Genomic DNA, 18670 nt, shown 5'->3' on the forward strand with positions numbered 1-18670 from the left:
ACTGATATCTTTGAAATACATTTTTAATGAACTGACAAATTAATAGCCGTGTCACAGTATGCCACCATTATTGTTTTGAATTAATACTGCTCTATGTGCTACCCCTCCTGACATCATTATTATTATTAGTAGTAGTAGTAATAGTAGTGGTATCATCATCATCATCATCATCATCTGAAAGCACACACAACTCTTTCTACCCTTGTCTAGCACTTCTTGTTTCTTGTGCTAATGTCAGATTTTCACACCAAAGTCCTTTGATTTAAAATGAATAACAGCCTTTAAAATGATGGCAGTTACATCCAATCAATAGAAAAATCTACTCACAGAAAACAGAATTCCCATTTTTAGTGCAAGACTCATACGCCTCAATTCTTAATGCAAAAAATGAGACCTTCTATTAGTGAATTTATTTCATTGTATAAATCCTTACCAACAGTTGTTGGTTTAATTCCAGCCAGAGACAGAAAATGGATGGTTTTATTCATCCAGTATAAAGCACTGCCAAATGAAGCAAGTGGAAGTACCAGCTCTGGTGCCCACTTGTAGTGGGAGAGTGGCTGTTACAGAGTGAAAGGGTGGCTCATGTTCCCAGTCTTCCTCAGCCAATGGCTCATGTGAGAACAATTAGTATTAGCAATCAAAAGGTGATCAGGAATCTATTGACTCTTCTCGTCACTGATCACTGATGATTAAATTAGACTGACTATTTGTGACTAATACATTAACCCTGGTTCAGCGATACTCACATCCATCTAGAAATGACAACAAAATAAAAATGCTCTCTAAACAAATTCCTTTATCTGGCAGGAGCTCAACATAAGTGTTGATGAGGTTACTCTGTCCGTGCACCTTTAGCTGGATCAGGTCAACACCTGAGTTTAAGCAGACTGGAAGAATCTGGGTGGACGGATAAAGCCTCACATCAGTGGTAAGTTTACTCTTTCTGACTCCACTTTCTCAAGATGGCCTCTGCAGCATCCAGCGTGGAGTCCTCCTGTGAGGAGAAAGCAGAGACAGAAAAACTGACAAACAGGAAGTTGTTTCTTGAGATGTACCACTTAAGTAAGAAAGGTCAGGCTTACCTTAACAAAACAGAATCGGATGTACTTGTCAAACTCCTTGCTGTGCTCTGGACTGTAGAACGCAGAGACGGGGATTGTTGCTAAACCCTGCAGATAGAAAAGGCAGGAAAAAACAACAAAGAAAACTCAAAATCTGTGGCAATGGATCAGATTTTGACCGCTTAGCATCAATTGTCTCCAGTCGATGCTGAAAGTTTGTCCTGTTCATCATCAGTTTCCTTACATGGGGGGCATCTATCCCCAACAGTTTTCTAGAATTCGCCAAGCTCAGGGAGCGTTCATCAAAAAGTATGCAACTCTTTATGTCTGTGTTACCCACCCTTCAGATATGTACCACACACTTTAATCGCTGGTCTAAGCAGAAGGACTTGATTAGTTATGTCTCATTAATGTGGTGTAGGTTTACATTTCAGAGTTTGAATCTTCAGTACTGTTTTTCACATTTCAGGATTTTTTTTTTTACCTCGATCTTTGCTCCATCTTCTCTATCCACCCTCCACCCATGATCATCTTAAGGATGACCTTACAACATGTGCCCAGATCAATCATTTTATATCCCCACATTTACTCCAAACAAACATCAACAAACTTAATAAAACCTTACATTTTTACCTTTTCTTTAATGAGCCATTTAACAAATCTGAAGTCATACAATTCATCCTTTGTGCTCGGGTCATTCAGGTCCACCTCTGTTTGAGGAAAAAAGACAAAAAGGTAAATACTGATTTCAGATGATGAAAGATGTATAAAACAAAGATGACTGTTCATCACTCACTGACTGAGGAGATGTCTGTGACCATGAAGTAGCCTCCCTCTGGCATGATAGGCTGCAGCCCCACGCTCTCCAGACATGAGGCCAGCTTCTTTCTTTTGTGGTGCAGCATCGCGGGAAGCTGCTGGAAGTAGCTCTCAGGAGTCCCAAACAGCTCATATTCCCGTTCAAATCCATGAGCGACTGCCTCCTGGTGGTAAGGAAGAAGGATGGAGAGAGTTTTAAAATTTAACCTGATCAAGCAATTCTGATTAGATAAAGCACAAGGGGAAAGAAACAAAACAAAATTGATCTGCTCAAATAGCTATAATTTCTCAGCCCTACTAAAGTAGTACTAGTATTCGTTTAGAAAGTATGCATTTACTTGAGCGGCTGTTGCGCAGTGATAAACAGAGTTCTGATGGATGGTTTTCATGTATTTGATGATATTTCCAGAGCCGATGGCCCAGCCAACCTGAAAAATATGGTAAATGGTAAATGGCCTGCATTTGTATAGCGCTTTACTCAGTCCCTAAGGACCCCAAAGCGCTTTACACTACATTCAGTCATTCACCCATTCACACACACATTCACACACTGGCAATGGTAAGCTACATTGTAGCCACAGCTGCCCTGGGGCGCACTGACAGAGGCGAGGCTGCCGGACACTGGCGCCACCGGGCGCCACCGGGCCCTCTGACCACCACCAGTACGCAAACATGGGGTTAGTATCTTGCCCAAGAATAATTGGGATGCAGCCATGAGTAAAAAAACAAATCAGATCACACTAACAACGTGTTGCAAAGACAATGACACTACAGACTGTGTGTTACCTTCCAGCCAGTAGCACTAAATGTCTTTCCGGCACTGCCGACAGTTACAGTTCTTTCCCACATGCCAGGAAGGCTGGCTGCCAAAGAATAGGAAAAACAAACATTAGACGACACGTCGGCACTGTCACTAGCTAGTTTGTGTGTAATCTGTTATCCCACCTATCTTTATGTGCTTGGCTCCATCATACGTGAGCCATTCATACACCTCGTCACTGAAGCACAGCAGATTGTGCTTAATACACAGATCGGCAATCATTTGGAGCTCTTCTGTCTTGTAAACCTGTAACACACACGGATGCATGTTTGTATCCGAGAGTAAATGAAAACACAGAAAATGGCAAGAAAATAAAATCCCATTAGTTGAAAATTCCACAACCCATATCAGACTTATGTGCACGGTAACGGCCTCGTGAGGGCATAATTAATCTTACCTTGCCTAATGGGTTGTTGGGAGTGTTGATAACAATGGCTTTAGTGCGAGGAGTAATTTTACTGGCTAGCTCGTCAGCAGAAAGAACCCAGTCTCCACTTGATAGGATAGCACTGCCCTCTCTCTGTTGCAAATGAGAAAACACAAAAGAGAAGAAATATGTACAGGATCCATACATTGAGGATCCAAAATTGAAAAGAAAATGTGAAATTATCAGTTTCTATTCTATTTTTTAGAAACATGAACCACTCACTGGTCTCAGGGGAACATAAACTGCCTTTCCTCCAGCCATCACCACCATGGGCTGGTAGCAGTCAAAGAACGGTTCGATAATGATGACCTGAAACGCAAATTACTTTTTTAAGAGAGAGAGAAAAAAAAACAACTCTCAGTTCTTTATATTTTCACTTGAACGTTGATCACTAGTCTCTTGTTTTTTGACAGCACTACTTATCACTTTATTGATTTCTGTACCTCATCCCCTTCATCAATCAGACCCTGGAAAGCACAGAAGAGGGCCTGATAAGCACCAACAGTCACCAGGATATCTTCGAGAGGGTCGATGTCCTGTCCCACAATCCTACTAAAGAATTTAGCCAAACTTTTAACAAGAGGGGGGTGACCCTGAGGAAAGAATATAATAAAAAGGCCGTTCATTATTTGCTCTGCAACTATTTCAATTTCATCTGTCCTTTTAATCCCTCAGAAAAATGACTGAAATGGGGTCCCCCTTTGGGATGCCTTTGTGCTTACAAAAGCTCGGGTGTACTGGTGCATTTGAGGTCCTCCGCTGATGGCCTTGCAGAAGGCCTCCTGGACAAACTGTGGAGGGGAGAAGTCGGGAAATCCTTGGCCGAGGTTCACTGCTTTGTAATCTGCTGCGAGCTGTGTGAACTCAACCCTGTGGGCGTGAGGTGAGTGAGACAAAGCAATGATGTTACGAGATGTGTCAGTAAGAATGAAACAATCAGAGGGTTTGTTCCATTTCAATTCATCTCAGTTAAAAAGATTGTTGATTTCAAGCTATTTTAGCTTGAGTTACACTCCTGAGAATCTATATTTTAGAGTGGTAGCGCCAGATATTTACCCTAAAATATTTGAAGGACCAAGTTTAATTAGTTTTCTAGACTTGTGAATCCAAAAGTGACTCCTTAAAAATGACAGGGATCTGACATTTTTTGAAATAAGTCCTATTAAAACGTGTATCATACATAAGTATTTAATGCATATTCTTTTTGTGGTAGTTACCATTATATTCTGCAGAAATCTGCTTAGCTTGTGACAGACACATTTGCACTTGACCCATGATGACAGACTTGGGTAAACGTTAAACCTTATGAAAGTGTTCAGTGCTGACCTTTGTAAACAAGACGCAATCAAAATGTGGAAGTGTCTCAGTATTTGAGATGGAGTCCAAGGGTTAAAAATGCAGTGCAGTCCTTCATAAAGTCACACATCTGATCACTCGGGACCCATCTGAGCAAACTGTAATTTACTAGCTCAACCATTAAGCCTAGGGCTGGGGACAACTACATTTATCCAAGGGCCAGAATTTTTCTCAGGAGACACTGTGAGCAGCTCTCATAAAATAAAATTAACATAGTATCACAGGTAATATATTATTTAATTATGCTAATTATCTTTTTCTAAATTTACGTTATTCCTTATCCTTTGTCACTGTTAATACTTGCATTACTTGTACTGGAGAAAGCCACTAAAGAGCGATTGCGATACAGTATTTTAGGTTTCATATTTGTGAAGCTTTCAAGCTAATCATCGCTTACACATGCAATGTACTTGTACATTGTGGAGTCTGGGAATCTGCAATTTGTCTTTGCATCTGAATTTGTTTACCCGCTCTTTAATTGTTTGTCGTTTTAGCTGTGTTTGGTGGTCATAGAAATGGTTTTATAGCTTGGTGACTGTCACGGATTCAAATATTGGGGATGGATACAAGAGGAAAACCAAAATAACAACAATGGTCTGGCCGGGTTGAGTCAAACGATGATTTAATGAACACACGCGTGGGAGATGGACACCGTACGCAGACAGCATCAGATCTCAAAATGGTGGAGCCTTGATCAAACTCTTATAGCTTCTAGTGGCCCCCACCTAATCATAAAAGCCTAAACATTCACATTCTTTCTCACACAGCGCCTAAGCTACGACCTTGGTTCCCTGTTTATCTGCTCCTGCTGAGATGGGGCAGTATGCTCTGTTCTCTTCTAATCAGACAAATAAGGCGATGACTTTCTGCGAACAGTATTTCTTATAACTCACAGTATAATGCATCATAAAACAATATCATTCATTCACAATAAATCAACAGTCTAATGTAATGCAAATCAGTTTAACAAATGTAACAGTTATCACCTTCTTCTAATTCAGGAGAATAATGCAAACTAAAACTACATAATAATTCACAATCTTTAATTAGGGGTCTAACATGGGATAAAATAATATTATAATCCCACATGACATAAAACGTACACATGAAACACTACAAGAAATATTAAATGAGAGATACTACTTATTAGGCTATTCCTGTATTCAGTCATATTCTAGGGGCTGGATGAACAGGTGGGTTTAATGTGGCAATATTTCAATAATTAAAAATATGCAAAACCTTAATTAAATAAAACACCTGACTTTTTCTGCTGTCTATAATGACATATATGGATTCCACTCTTCTTTCTTTCTTTTTTAACCATAAATCGGCCAATGAGCAGGTACCTGAATGCAACTTTGAACGTGCTCAGCAACTGCAGACTCTGCTGTGAAATATTACTTTGCTGTTATGGTTAATATATTACACATATGATACTGTACCTTTGGTTGAGTAATCATCCACCCAAAAAACACGGACATTTCAGTGTATTTACTCACCAGACATTCTTATCCACCCCGTCTGTCCTGCGTGCGTGAAGTCGCCTGGACATTATGACCTGAAACAACAAAACAAGCTTTAAAATACGCGGTCATGCTGGAGACCTCTGTCTTCGGTTTAACAGAGCTGTGCCTACCGTATGATTGTTTCTAACTGAACTCTGCCGAAGTAGGACCAAACTTGCTGCAATGTTCCTGATTATTCCCATTAATAAATGATCACAGCCTCACAGGAGCAGACGACACATTTAATGTTGTCACTGAGTCCCTGCAGAAGGAAAAAATATCTGTAGACGTTTCTGTTCACCTGAAAGTCCAGGGTTGTTGTTGTTTGGGACCAGTGCGAGTTGATAACGAAGGTCCCAGCAACTCCCCTTCAGCCTCCTTGTGTTTTGATATCTACTTCCTGTGTGGGCGTGGCGAGATATTACAATTAGAAACGTCACGGACAACGGACAAACACGGGCCCAAAACTCAAGCTGCGGTTCAGCTCTGTTGACGTATATGTCATCAACTAACCATATGCTAGTTTTTTTAAATATTTTTTTAAATACTGTTTTTAAAAGTAGCCGTGAATTTAGGAGAAATATTCCTGAACGTTTCATTTCCTGCAGTTGCTTCCCCCCCCCCCCCCCCCCCCCCCCCCCCCCCCCCCCCAGGAGGACTCAGGTAATCCTCCAGCAGCCTCAGGACTGACTTTTATCACTGCCAGTGACAAAGAAGTAGTCCGAAAAAGGTTAAACCACAGTTATTAATTTTTTTTATAGTAAAAATTAAAAAAATTACATCGATAAAATTAAAAAATATATTTAATGAGTTGGGGCTCATTGGCGTTTGGCCTGAGAGAGAGAGCCAGGCTTACTTGGCTTTATTTGTGCTATGCAAATGTTTTGCTAACCAGCGTCTTTTTGGTCAACAGGCACACACACAAACACACACACAGAGCCTGTTAATTTGAATTATATTCATTATCATGTTCCTAATACCATTTTATTGACCATGAAACAAGGTATTTCTCCTGGGCATTAGGGTCAAGCAATATATGCACAAGGAGAACATTTATTATCATGTGAATATCACAGTGCCATACAGAAACTGAAACAAGATGCAAGTTCTCTTTCCTTCGACTAAACTGTGGCTTTTTTCAAATCCTCAGGCAGCACGCGGCCCTTCTTCCGTGCCCTGTCCTTCTTCTTCTCTGCCCTGACTTGCTTGCGTTTCCGCAGGTTCTTTTGCCTCTTGTCCTGCCGCTGCTGCATCTTTTCTAGGACGTGCTCGCTCCGCTGCTCCCATTTCTTCTTTTTCTGAGTGCGCCTCTTCTCCTTCTTCTTCAGCGACTCACGCAGCATCTCCTCGTTGTCTTTGATTTTGATGCCCTCTGCCTTGTAGAGCATGTTGGTCCACATGATCTTCTTTTCCATCTCGCGGGCCTTCTCCTCGTCTTTCTCTCTCAGCTGTTCCAGCTTGGCTTTGCGAGCCTCCACGCGGCTGAGCAGCTGCTTGTAGTTCTTCCCCGTCAGAGGAGTTATCTGGCCTTTTATCCCCTGTTTCTTGTTCTTCTTTTTTTGTTTCTTGTCTATATAACCCTCGTCCACCGTCTCAACCTTGTTGAAGACCAGAGCAGTCTCATTTCTTTTGCTTGAGGCAGGGACGTGCTTCTCTTCCTGTTTTACCTCTAACGGCTGTTCTTTCCCACTTTTTTCAGCGAGTTTCTTCATCAGAAATTCTTTTCTTTTCCTCTTCTTGCGCTCCCGCTCCAGCTTTCGCTTTGCTCGCTTTGCCTGGACAACTTCTGATAATGTATCCTTTGGAGTTCCCTGATAAAAGACAGGTTAACATGGTTAGGCTTCAACAATAATTCTAGGGCACCCAGCGGTGACATCACTTCCTGTTTTAGAAGATCCTCAGTACCCCTCCCCCCCTACAGTCTCTCTCTTTCATACTGTGCCATCTCTGAAAACTGCATACCTGTCCTCTGGACTCTTCAATCTTTTCATGGAGCCTTTTGCGTAATACATCGACTGTAGTGAAGCTGGAGTCTACACTTCCTCCTTAAAGAAAAAGAAAATAAGCATTAAATGAGACCCAGTTATGTAAAGAGAAAAACCTCCACACAGGGCCAGCGTAGGCTTGGTATACCTTGATGCTTCTGGTGTGCAGCTCCATTCGCGGCCTCAGTTTTGGACCCGTTTGGTTTCACGGCAGCTTTGATTTTCTGTGCTGCTGGAGAGGGTGAAGGCATCTGTTGGGGTTTGGGAGTCTTGCCGTCTGTGGCCTCATCTTTCTTTTTGCATTTTTTCTTCTTCTTTGAAGGACCAGTGTCACTTTTAGCTTTGAAATGAACTGTACACACACAAACACAATGCACATATTGATGATTGCATGTATATGTGTCACTGCAGTTCTACAACATTGCTATTACAGTTACTAGCCTAGGACCTGCAACATGTTCAGATAACATCAGATAACTGGAGAAAAGAGGATTTGAAATTTTCTGTTGGCAAACTCATGATCAGCTTGTTTCCTCATTTTCCATGAGAAAAAACCCCAGTCACAGCTGATTTGGTGGGTGACTCTTCTCTTATAAAAGCAATCCTATTAGCAGTAAAACACCTGCCAGTCAGTTTATCTCATGACTTCTTAATATGAAAAAAAAAAAACTGTCCTGGCATCAGGTGATCAAAGGATGTATTGTATGTCTACAAGTTATGAGCTCTTTGGTTTAAAAGTAGTCCACCTGGAGGTCTAGTGTACACATACTTGCACAATGAGACATTTTTAAGCCATTTTGCCATATTGTCATTTTTATTGCACAGCTTTTTCACTATAATTTTAAATCTGAGTCCTAGACAACAACCATGCATTAGCCCCAGCCGATGGACTTGAAGAGGACATTAAAGAAGTGTAATGAGAACTACTGTTGAACTGTTGAATCTCAGTTGTCTGCGTCTGCAATGGAATATAACCAAGTCTTTAAGTTGGGTGCACAGCCAGTCAGAGCATCTCAAGGGAGGAAACACAGCACTAGGTTGTAGACTTAAGAAATCTACTGCTTAGGAAGACTGCAGAAGTATTTAAAACTTTATTTATATTTTAAATTAAGTTAATGTGTCTATTCACTTTGAGCATTTAAAAAGGGGGGGGGGGGGGATTTGTGTAAAACTTCTGTGGCACCTAAATAGTTACTGCATTACTTTTGTTAAAGCCCTTGAATAAAAGTTGAGTCTCTGCACTTGCCTGATTGATTTAAAGTCAACAGTGTACAGAGGCAAAACTACAAAAACAACAAAAAAGTAGCATTGTCCAAAAACCTGTGGAGCCAACTTTAAAAGACATAAAAAGGTAATTTACAATATTAGTTCCCCCGAGTTATAAATTAATCTTGTTGTCCACAACTTCCCACATAAATGAAATCAGTGAAAAGTAGAAAATTAGTACCTTTAGATATTTAGATAAATATATGACAAAAAACTCATTTTTTAAAATCAGTTTTGGGGACAAAAAAGTCATTTAAGAGTAATAGCAGATTATTTTTCTGACATGCTATCAGTTTGGTAACTTTAACGAACAAGGGGTGCATAAAGCCATCAGATTAAACACTGTAGCGCCTCCTGTGGTACCAAGTAGGTAAAACGTGAAACCGTAGCACAAGGTTTGATGACACTTGCTGAGTTTTACGTAGTTTTTCACAATAAATAACACCTAAATATTAAAGTATGCACTACAGCTTCAATTTTGCCATGTAAACAAACCCAAGCAGTTAGCTAACATTACCGAACGGTCTCTTCCTGGGCTCCTGGTCTCGTTGAGAAAACACTTTACTTGCAAGTTTCTGAATGTACGAGTCCTTTGAGGCGAGATCCATGTCGAAAAGTGAAACGGTCTCCCACCTTTAATCCGGATAAAACACACACACGATATTTACCGATAAAAACATCAACACGTTCACATAAGCACGTGTGTAAAAATTAAAAGGGGCGGGGCGTCCCCAATCCGGAAGTAGTAACACCAGAAGTGGTCCCCCTCCAAGCAGAAACTTGTCAGTTATGTAGTTGTAATGTAGCCGGTTGTCTCGTCCATTTTCATCCATTTCCACGTTGTTTTGATTCAGAATGGTCTCTCTGACATCTCTGCTGACTTACTCCCGGAGGCTGCTGCCGACACTAAAAACACAGGTGCGTTAATTGTCGCAGTTTCTCGTCTTTACGGCTCAAAAAATAATAATACGTCAAAGTCATTTTCATCGCCGAGTGAACGACTTGCAAAAATGCTGAGTTTATTTTATACATGTGTATTTCAGAACCATGCCTTTTACACCAAGAGGTCTTTCTTCCTGCCAGGACCCTTCAAACGTGTAGACGGTACAGACTAAACTTGTCAACAATTACACCACCTTTAGATAATTAGCGAATAAAGTCACTGTTACATATTTTTTCCATTAAAAAAAAAAGTAGAAAATAAATCTGTTTTGTATCTGTTATATGATATTTTGTCTTTAATGGTGAAATTAGGTTAAAAAAAAAAGTAATTACTACGTAATAATATAATAAAATCAACAAAACCTGTTCGGTTTACATTAATGTCTGTCTCCATGGCTGCTGAAATAATCTTTATGTATAAATTTTTTGGGTAGCATATATACGTTATTCCATTATATTATTTGTAACTGTTATGTCAATATGCTGTTCGATTCTCCAAGGAATCCACCTTTCACTATTATTCTTTACATATCCAGGCAGGTTCCTTGGCTTTGGACGACAGTTCAGATCCACAGCAGCCACAGCTGCAGAGAAAGGAGAAGACTCTTTTCTTAAATGGTTCCTGCTGCTCATCCCTGCCACCACCTTTGGCCTCGGCACATGGCAGGTACCACTTATTTGTTGATTGTTATTGCCTTTTTAAATACACACAATGCGGTTACGTCTTTCTGGTTGTTGTTGGGTGTACTCCAGTGCCTTCATTACCTTCATCTGTAGGTGAAAAGGCGTCAGTGGAAATTGAAGCTGATTGATGACCTGACGCGACTCACTACGGCAGAACCCATTCCTCTTCCTCTTGAGTAAGTGAGTGGCAGAGAGTGGCTAGGTCCTGTATCTATGACAGAAAATATGAAAAAGCATAATTGGTGCTCTTTTACACTTCATGTAATATCTTAATGTGCAGAAGTCGAATAAGCCGCGTTATTTACATATGTGAATCATTAAGGCACAGATTTACATACCATTTTCCCACCTTGCATTCTAGTCCTTATGAGGTTAATAACCTCGAGTACCGAAGAGTCAAGGTACGTGGACGTTACGATCACTCCCAAGAGCTATACATTATGCCCCGCTCACCAGTCGACCCGGAGAGAGAGGCCAGAGAAGCAGGAAGGCTCTCTTCAAGTGCAGAGACCGGCGCTAATGTCATCACCCCATTCCACTGTACCGACCTCGGGTAAGGAGCCAGATAAAACATCTCACCATAGCAATATCTGTACATTGATCTTGTGCTGCTCTCAACACTGATTTATACCGTCTGTGTCACTGAAGCATCACAATCCTGGTGAACAGAGGATTCGTGCCAAGGCAGAAAATAAGACCAGAGACCAGGATGAAGGGACAGGTGAGGGGAAGACATCAAATGCTGGGTACACACAGAGGTTTTACACCAGGTTGGAGTGTTAAGTCTTTGAGATTTGTTAATTGCACAAAGACTAACTTATTTTTCAAGACTAATAAGACTAACTTATAAGTCTAATAGGATTGTCACAAGCTATGTGAGAACTAAGACTACAGTTCAGTTCTTAGGTTTTACATACCACGACATGATAAAAAGTCATCTTGTTGACAGCAAGTCGTAACGGCTAAATACAACTTCAGATGAACAACAACATGACATATCACACCACGTAATTATTTACTGAACAAAAACTAAGTCAAAATGCAGAAGCAGCATGTGTAAAAATGATCTACACCCTGATAAATAAGTGCACTTGATTCATTGATCATAAGCAAGTATGAGCACCTCAGTAAAAGTAGAGGTTTTGGTAGTTTGCTGGTCTGGAGCATTTATGTGTGTGTTAACAGAATACCAAAGAGATAACAGCAATGATCCCTTGCCTATCTGGGAAGGGTTAAAGGACCATTTCCAAACAATTTGAAATCCATCATTGTACATTGAGAAAGATTATTTACAAATGGAAAACACTGAAGAGTTTCCAGTCTTCCCAGGAGTGGAAGTCCTGGCAAAACACCTCAAGGCCAGACTGTGCAATGCTTAGAGAAATTGCAAAAAACCCAGTAGCTTCATGTCAGACTTTGCAGGCCCCAGTTAGCGTGTTAATGTTAAACATGTTAAACAGCACAAAGAAAAATAATGAACAAGTATGGCTTACTTTGTTCACACATAACCTGTTTTGGAACACAAGTTATTATGTTGATCCACCTTGGTAAGAAGTGAACCATCCCTGAAGTTACCTGGTCAAGACAAATCTACGTCCTAGTATAGGCCTGGGGTGTTTCTAGTTTTGAAAACCTCTTTATGCATTGAGAATTCATCTTCAATTAGGCCCCAACTCCCTTTAGTAATTGAATAGTTTAAATATGCCTGTGAAAGTGCCTCGAAGACCTTTTTATTGTCATGTTACTCCTACTAATAAACTTTCTGAAAATTTAAATGAACTAAAGCAGAACTGACTTACACCACTTGACTGTTCGCTAAACCACTAACACCACCTTTGTGTTGTTGTAAACACTTGAATCACTGAAATGCTGCCTTTATGCAGGTGGAGGATGAGGTGGAGTTGGTGGGAGTGGTCAGACTGACAGAGAATCGTAAACCCTTTGTACCAAACAATGACGTGGAGAGAAACCGCTGGCATTACCGTGACCTGGAAGCGATGGCACAAGTCACTGGAGCCGCACCCATCTTCATTGATGCAGACTTTGGTATGTTCAGTGCTCTTTGACGCAGTGACTTTACATTAAGATTAAACCTCTGCAATCCTCCATGTGTGCTGTTCATCTCACTCACATCAACAGAATCACTTCAATTTGAAAGTAATTTAAAGTTTTGTGTCTCATGCAGGTAGCACTATTCCTGGTGGGCCAATAGGTGGACAGACTAGGGTCACACTGAGGAATGAACACATGCAGTACATAATAACATGGTGAGTGTTTTGTTTTGGACTGCTGTACATCTGTTACACTCATGTCTCAAGGTGCATTTGATTGATAAAATGCGGAATTACTTTTTTCTTCTAGGTATGGTTTGTGTGCAGCTACTTCCTACATGTGGTATGCAAAGTTCATCAAGAGGATTTAAAACAATAAAATTATTTTACTTGGTACTTGAATGATGGGTTTGTGCTTAACTTGTAGCACCAGCCCGGTGCATATATTATGTAAATAGCTTAATATGTAAATAAAGTACTCAAGATCGGGGATTCTTTCATTTACCTTGTTGTATATACTATGTGCCAATAATAACTGTTGGGAAAAAAGATCCTCCTGTCATGTAAATTATGTGGTTTTGACAAAGCATCTTATGTTAAATTTATTTGTGTAAATTTATTATGTTAAATTTTTATTTTTTAAAGAGGTTAACTTTACTGCTGGATGATACTAAATATAATTTCAGTGCGATCAGATTCAGTAACTCCAGTTACAGAAACTTGGACCATCAATAAGTTTACACTTACAGGAATTGAAAGGCAGAGTTCATATTTTTCACCTTTCAAGTTGTGGTTTCTCAGTTATTAAATTAAAAAAAAACTATCCCGATTTCAAGCAATTTGTCAGATAATGCCCAAGATTATCATCTTGATTTAAACTGTGACACTTCAGCATTCAGCATGGGAAACCTAAAAATGTCAGTTCCACCCTTATTATAACAAGCAGAATTTAAAATGCTCCCATGTTTACGTTTCCTGCTGTCACTGTGTTGACACCTGCAATCTGATTCTAATATTTCTATCATTTTAGTTTGAAAATTAAACAACAGAAGTCTTCTTCTTTTAGGGCATACATTTTTTATTCCAAACAATCTAACCAAGCTTGGTTGCAAGTTCCTTGGCCTTTGCCTTCTCCAGCTTAGTGATGCGGGCTGTGGATTTGGGACCCATGATGTTACCTCCCCAGTGACGGCGGATCTGGAAAATGAGATTGCAAACAGTTAAAATTTGTACAATTTGTTTTAGGATTTGTGAAATGTAAACACTGCTAACTGAGTAATGGCTATTCACCTCCTCGTATCTGTCATTGTAGTTGGTCTTGATGGCTTCCACGAGCTTAGCAAGTGCACCTTTGTCCTCACTAGGAAAAAGAAAAAAAAGAGAGAAAAGATGGTCAATGCAGTACCGACACTTGTATAAAGATGACTAAATTTTCCTGTCTGAAAAAATTCACTTCCAATTTATACATATTGTGGTCCCTAATTAAAGAGTCAACTGTTGTAGAAAATAATCCAAGCAAATTTGAAGATGTGAACTAAGATCTCACTCCAGAGGAAGTATTGAATATTTTCTCCAGCCAGTTATTGAACATGTACTAAGACTCATTTGCCAAACTTCACTGTCACACTTGGGCACAGTTCAGTGTATGCTCATACTTACGGGTTAATCTGTGTGAAGGCAAATGAAGTGCATGTCTTTCTGTGCACCAGTCTGCCCAGTCTAGCCTTCCCCTTCACGATGCAGTAAGGGACACCCATCTTGCGGCACAGAGCAGGCAGGAAGACCACGAGCTAGAAATTCAGGGGAGCCACAGGAAGTATTAACATTTCAGGAAGGAGTGTAGCAACCATATTACCTTTTACAAAAATGAATAAATGATAACTTGTTTTTCATTTGTGGTCCGTGCTCAGGGTTAAAAAGCTCGTATGTTTTGATCCACACAGAGGATTCAGGTGAAGAAATTCAGACATCATTGCCAGAGACCACTTTTTACACTAAACTGAACCCAACATGCACTCACATATTACACCAATCTCACCTCAATAGGATCCACATCATGGGCAATGATGACCAGCTGGGCCTTCTTGCTCTCCACCAGAGAGGTGACGGTGTTCACACCTGCAGAGAGCGAAAGCCAAAAGGCAGAAATTAAAATGTTTGATCCACCAACTTAATCCAGAAAAACTTTTCATTATTTTTTGGCCAATGCTCAGGGTTAAAAAGCTCAAAAACCATCACAGCAAGTTTCAGGTGAAGAAATTCTGGTCATCACTGCATTGAGGCCAAGTCAGATGAGGCTGAACTAACAAGAACACAAAATAGGTTCTAATGCACAGTTTAAGATTGTTTAGGAGCAAACCTACAATTTCAGCAGCACTCCTGAAATACATAAGACCGAGCTGCCAACTAGACCAGCATAATTCTTGAACTTTAATACATTTTTACTAAACTGTGGAGCTTAACAAAGACGGGACTTTGTTCAGTCAAACTCACCTGCACGGATAATGGGAGGCCTCTTTGTTGGGGCATCTCCCTTTCCAGCAGCCTTCTGCTCAGCACGAGCCAGCAGCCTCTGCTTCTTCTCCTGCTTGGTCTCGGGCCTGTACTTGTGAGCCAGCTTGAACAGCTGAGTGGCTGCGGAAGCCAACCAATTAAAATTAAAAATGTAAACACTGAAATTTGGGCTACAAGTTTGGCTTACTACAAAGCTACCATGATTACAAACACATGCATCAGTGATCTTGGTGGAAATCGTCCGCATAACTGGTCAGATAGCAAATACTCTTTCACATCACTTGCACAGTGAAACAGTCCTTTTTAGAACCCACATGACAACTCTGACATACTGCCATACAGAAGAAAACCACTTGCTTGTACTTACCAGTCTGGCGGTCCAGAGCCTGGGTGAACTGGTTGATCGCAGGGGGAACCTTCAAACGCTTGTAGAGGATGGAGCGCTGCCTCTGCAGGCGGACGTAACGAGGCCATTTCACAAAGCGTGTCAAATCACGCTTGGGCTGAATATCCTGGCCTGTGGTAAAGCACAACAAATTCATCATTATCTACCATTAAACACAGACTCTCTTAATTGAATGTTAATATAATGTGCATCAGCGATCTTGGTGGGAATATTGTCATCAGTGGTATTAAGATAGCAAATATTCTTTTACATCATCTGCACCTGTATGACCACTAGCTTATGCCCCCAATAAAGTGGCACCTGCAGATACTCACCGATGCCAAAGTTCTTGGGCCTCTTCTCGAACAGGGGGTTGACTACTTTCTTGGCCTCATGCTTCTTGGCCACTGAAGGGGCTGGTGCCACCTTCTTCCCCTTAGCCTTCTTTCCCTTAGGCTGTGGAAAAGGGAACAGTGTGTTACAGAAGTATAAACACAAGCAACTTTAACCTAACATATGATTATTAACTTGTAAACATGTTACTCCACATGTAAACTTAGAACACTGCTCTACCTTTCCCAACCATGTCAGCGAGTTGCTTAGCCTAGCTTTAGCAACTACCCATGTCAATTTCCCACAAAATAATTTTTAAATCTAGCAAAAATACAATCAAAAGCCCACTTTAGTTTTTTTGAAAGCTGTAATGGAAAAAGCAAGAAATAAACCCCAAGAGCCAGAGAATGACTTCAGAGCTCACCTAATCTCCATGCTGCTACACCAACACGTAAGGGACGTCATACACACTGAACTAAACACCGATTCAGGATGGTAACGTATCAATGAAAACGTAGGTAAAACTTGCGTGTTTGTGAATACATTCAATAAACGACAGAAACACAACTAATGTCAGGCCAAAAAGGAAGGTTAATACCGACCCACGCGCGGGCCCATTCCCTAATGCTAGTCAGTAAACTAGCAGGGAACACAAACTTGTACCCCGGTAGTATTGTACTTCTACTTTACAAAATACATACAACCGTCTGGAAAATTAAAAAGAAAAACACAAAAATTAAATAAAAACAAAACAAAAACGAGCTCCTAAAACAAGCATGTTCATCGCCTTTAGCTTCAGCACTTCACAGGCAGCCACAGCACTGTTAGCACCGGTTACACATCGACCAACTTAACCTACGTTTTTGTCAAAAACAACACAGCATCAAAGCACAATATTAACATCACGGCCCTACACAAAGTTCAAAGACTTAATTGGCACTTTCTACAGTATAAAAATATAAATGTATGAAAGGATGTAAACAGATACAACAGATAAAATATTTCCCCCAGAAGGAACAGCTATGTACCCACCATGTCGGTTCAGGCAGAAAGGAAGACCGGGGCATTCTGGGTAGCGTAAATACCGCGAGGCTTGCTGCGTGTTACGTGGCTTCCAAAAGTGCCGATCTGAAGTCAGATTTTACAGCTACCTGCCAGTTCAAGCTTCGTTTCTTAAAAAACGGAATACTGACTCAGAATCTGTGTTACACTGACGTATCAATGACTGGGATTTATTTTAATTTTCTTTGCCGCACTGATAAAACATATTATTCTAAACATTTATATGAATGAAAAATTAACATTAACGTTTTGTTTTAGAAGCATGGGATTTTTTTATGACGTGGTAACGTCATACCACACATTTCTAGTTTAGTTTTAACTTTATTTTAAAAACGAAAACTTAAAAAGTAGAAGAAAATAAACAGTAATAATTGATTTAACTTTATTTTATTGATCATAGTAATTCTGTACTGCAGTTTATTACCATTTAGTTTGTTTAATACAATTTGACAAGCATAAAATAGTATTGTTCCAACAATATGATTCCCAAAACTTGGCATGGTGTGCAAAAACTGAGGAAATCAGACCAGTAGTTGTGTTCTGTGTGTTTACCGATATCTAAAAGTTTTCCTTTGAACTTAGCAGCCAGGGTTTTAGATTAAACCCTGAGGGTGTGCCATGTCTGTCCAGCATCCTCACCTGCCACCTGATCCGACCCACTGACCACCACACAGCTTGTTGCTGTTCAACCGCCTGTGGCTGGCACGCCACCACCTGTTCAACCGCCTGCGGCTGCCATGCCACCAACAACCTACGGCAGCCACGCTGCCATCTGCTCAACTGCCTGCAGCTGCCATGCTGCCACCTGCTCATCGCCTGCGGCTTCTACACTGCTTTCAGGCCCAGCCGCATCTCTGCCTGAGCCAGAGGTCAGCATGCCGAAGGACCTGCTCTGCCCACGCCAGAGGTTCTGTGGGCTGTCTGGACCTGCCATGCCCACGCCAGAGATCTGTTCTTTGTGGGGACCTATTCGACCTACCATAGCCTGAGCTGCTCAGCCACAGTTGGCAGCTCCAGCATATTGCTGGTCATCTGCCATGCCACGCCGCCACTGGACCTGTGGTCGGCATCAGAACTTTTTCTCTGCTACTGCCAGATCTGCAGCAGGTCACCAGAACTGTTTCTCCACCACCACCACCACAAAAAGAGAGAGAGAGAAAAAAACGGCCAGTTAGCCTTGTTCAAAGTGCAGAAAACCTCCTCCCAGAAATTTGCCAGGGCAGGGCAGGTCCAAAACATGTGGGTTAAATTGGCATCATTAGACCCGCACCTGTTACAGTGAGGGTCTAAACTGGGATAAAGCTTAGCTAGTTTGGATTTAGATAAGTGGGCCCTGCGGACTACTTTGAATTGTAACAGGGAGTGACGGGCGCAGAGTGATGTAAAATTTACCAGAGAGAAGACTGAGTCCCAGACATCGTCTGACATAGATATACCCAACTCCTTCTCCCATGTGG

At 40.9% G+C, this 18670-nt stretch overlaps 4 protein-coding genes and 4 non-coding genes across 9 annotated transcripts; 1 reads left to right on the forward strand and 7 right to left on the reverse strand.

Moving 5' to 3' along the window:
* Positions 1-11: 11 nt before the first annotated feature.
* On the reverse strand, positions 12-6392 carry kyat1 (kynurenine aminotransferase 1). 2 transcript variants are annotated; one of them, XM_087843824.1, is made up of 13 exons: positions 6293-6392; positions 5986-6044; positions 3853-4000; positions 3574-3723; positions 3353-3439; positions 3101-3223; positions 2829-2949; positions 2670-2746; positions 2222-2311; positions 1861-2047; positions 1698-1774; positions 1086-1172; positions 12-997 (listed from the first exon to the last, which is right to left on the reverse strand). In XM_087843824.1, the coding sequence occupies exons 2-13, from the start codon at positions 6036-6038 to the stop codon at positions 938-940; spliced, it is 1260 nt and encodes a 419-aa protein (XP_087699950.1). In that variant the 5' UTR covers positions 6039-6044; positions 6293-6392; the 3' UTR covers positions 12-937. The 2 variants fall into 2 exon arrangements, with proteins under 2 accessions (XP_087699950.1, XP_087699949.1); XM_087843823.1 differs by having other exon boundaries at positions 6123-6392.
* Positions 6393-6923: 531 nt separating this feature from the next.
* Positions 6924-9993, reverse strand: surf6 (surfeit 6). The gene is made up of 4 exons (XM_006796790.3): positions 9760-9993; positions 8125-8328; positions 7954-8036; positions 6924-7802 (listed from the first exon to the last, which is right to left on the reverse strand). Exons 1-4 carry the CDS (start codon positions 9848-9850, stop codon positions 7113-7115), a joined length of 1068 nt encoding a protein of 355 aa, XP_006796853.2. The 5' UTR covers positions 9851-9993; the 3' UTR covers positions 6924-7112.
* Positions 9985-13409, forward strand: surf1 (SURF1 cytochrome c oxidase assembly factor). The gene is made up of 9 exons (XM_087843825.1): positions 9985-10160; positions 10286-10346; positions 10721-10851; positions 10962-11044; positions 11230-11421; positions 11517-11589; positions 12752-12914; positions 13054-13135; positions 13230-13409. The coding sequence occupies exons 1-9, from the start codon at positions 10098-10100 to the stop codon at positions 13288-13290; spliced, it is 909 nt and encodes a 302-aa protein (XP_087699951.1). The 5' UTR covers positions 9985-10097; the 3' UTR covers positions 13291-13409.
* Positions 13410-13973: 564 nt separating this feature from the next.
* Positions 13974-17244, reverse strand: rpl7a (ribosomal protein L7a). Its single transcript, XM_035910338.2, has 8 exons — positions 17184-17244; positions 16154-16274; positions 15801-15950; positions 15413-15553; positions 14958-15037; positions 14579-14709; positions 14210-14279; positions 13974-14116 (listed from the first exon to the last, which is right to left on the reverse strand). The coding sequence occupies exons 1-8, from the start codon at positions 17184-17186 to the stop codon at positions 14012-14014; spliced, it is 801 nt and encodes a 266-aa protein (XP_035766231.2). The 5' UTR covers positions 17187-17244; the 3' UTR covers positions 13974-14011.
* LOC118454645 (small nucleolar RNA SNORD36) lies at positions 14821-14897 on the reverse strand. The gene has a single exon (XR_004843834.1). It is a non-coding gene; the product is annotated as a small nucleolar RNA SNORD36 (small nucleolar RNA).
* LOC118454647 (small nucleolar RNA SNORD36) lies at positions 15124-15196 on the reverse strand. The gene has a single exon (XR_004843836.1). It is a non-coding gene; the product is annotated as a small nucleolar RNA SNORD36 (small nucleolar RNA).
* On the reverse strand, positions 15648-15719 carry LOC118454649 (small nucleolar RNA SNORD24). Its single transcript, XR_004843838.1, has one exon. It is a non-coding gene; the product is annotated as a small nucleolar RNA SNORD24 (small nucleolar RNA).
* On the reverse strand, positions 16026-16099 carry LOC118454648 (small nucleolar RNA SNORD24). Its single transcript, XR_004843837.1, has one exon. It is a non-coding gene; the product is annotated as a small nucleolar RNA SNORD24 (small nucleolar RNA).
* Positions 17245-18670: the final 1426 nt, after the last annotated feature.

Source organism: Neolamprologus brichardi, chromosome 7 (assembly GCF_056152115.1).
Source record: "Neolamprologus brichardi isolate AB-2024 chromosome 7, ASM5615211v1, whole genome shotgun sequence".
Taxonomy (NCBI): domain Eukaryota; kingdom Metazoa; phylum Chordata; class Actinopteri; order Cichliformes; family Cichlidae; genus Neolamprologus; species Neolamprologus brichardi.

Bases quoted from the DNA above. Each gene is read 5' to 3' on its own strand.
- surf1 (XM_087843825.1), top strand. From the start codon at position 10,098: ATGGTCTCTCTGACATCTCTGCTGACTTACTCCCGGAGGCTGCTGCCG. The intron at 10,347-10,720 runs GTACAGACTAAA...TTACATATCCAG, and splicing joins ACCCTTCAAACGTGTAGACG to GCAGGTTCCTTGGCTTTGGA. The intron at 11,590-12,751 runs GTGAGGGGAAGA...GCCTTTATGCAG, and splicing joins AGACCAGGATGAAGGGACAG to GTGGAGGATGAGGTGGAGTT.
- rpl7a (XM_035910338.2), bottom strand. The intron at 14,710-14,957 runs GTGAGATTGGTG...CTGAATTTCTAG, and splicing joins ATGATGTGGATCCTATTGAG to CTCGTGGTCTTCCTGCCTGC. The intron at 14,280-14,578 runs GTAAGTATGAGC...TCTTTTTCCTAG, and splicing joins GCCTTCACACAGATTAACCC to TGAGGACAAAGGTGCACTTG.
- kyat1 (XM_087843823.1), bottom strand. From the start codon at position 6,194: ATGGGAATAATCAGGAACATTGCAGCAAGTTTGGTCCTACTTCGGCAG. The intron at 2,048-2,221 runs GTAAATGCATAC...CCTTACCACCAG, and splicing joins ACTGCGCAACAGCCGCTCAA to GAGGCAGTCGCTCATGGATT. The intron at 1,775-1,860 runs GTGAGTGATGAA...TTCCTCAAACAG, and splicing joins CACAGACATCTCCTCAGTCA to AGGTGGACCTGAATGACCCG.
- surf6 (XM_006796790.3), bottom strand. From the start codon at position 9,850: ATGGATCTCGCCTCAAAGGACTCGTACATTCAGAAACTTGCAAGTAAA. The intron at 8,329-9,759 runs GTAATGTTAGCT...GTGTGTGTACAG, and splicing joins GCCCAGGAAGAGACCGTTCG to TTCATTTCAAAGCTAAAAGT. The intron at 7,803-7,953 runs GTATGCAGTTTT...GTCTTTTATCAG, and splicing joins TTGAAGAGTCCAGAGGACAG to GGAACTCCAAAGGATACATT.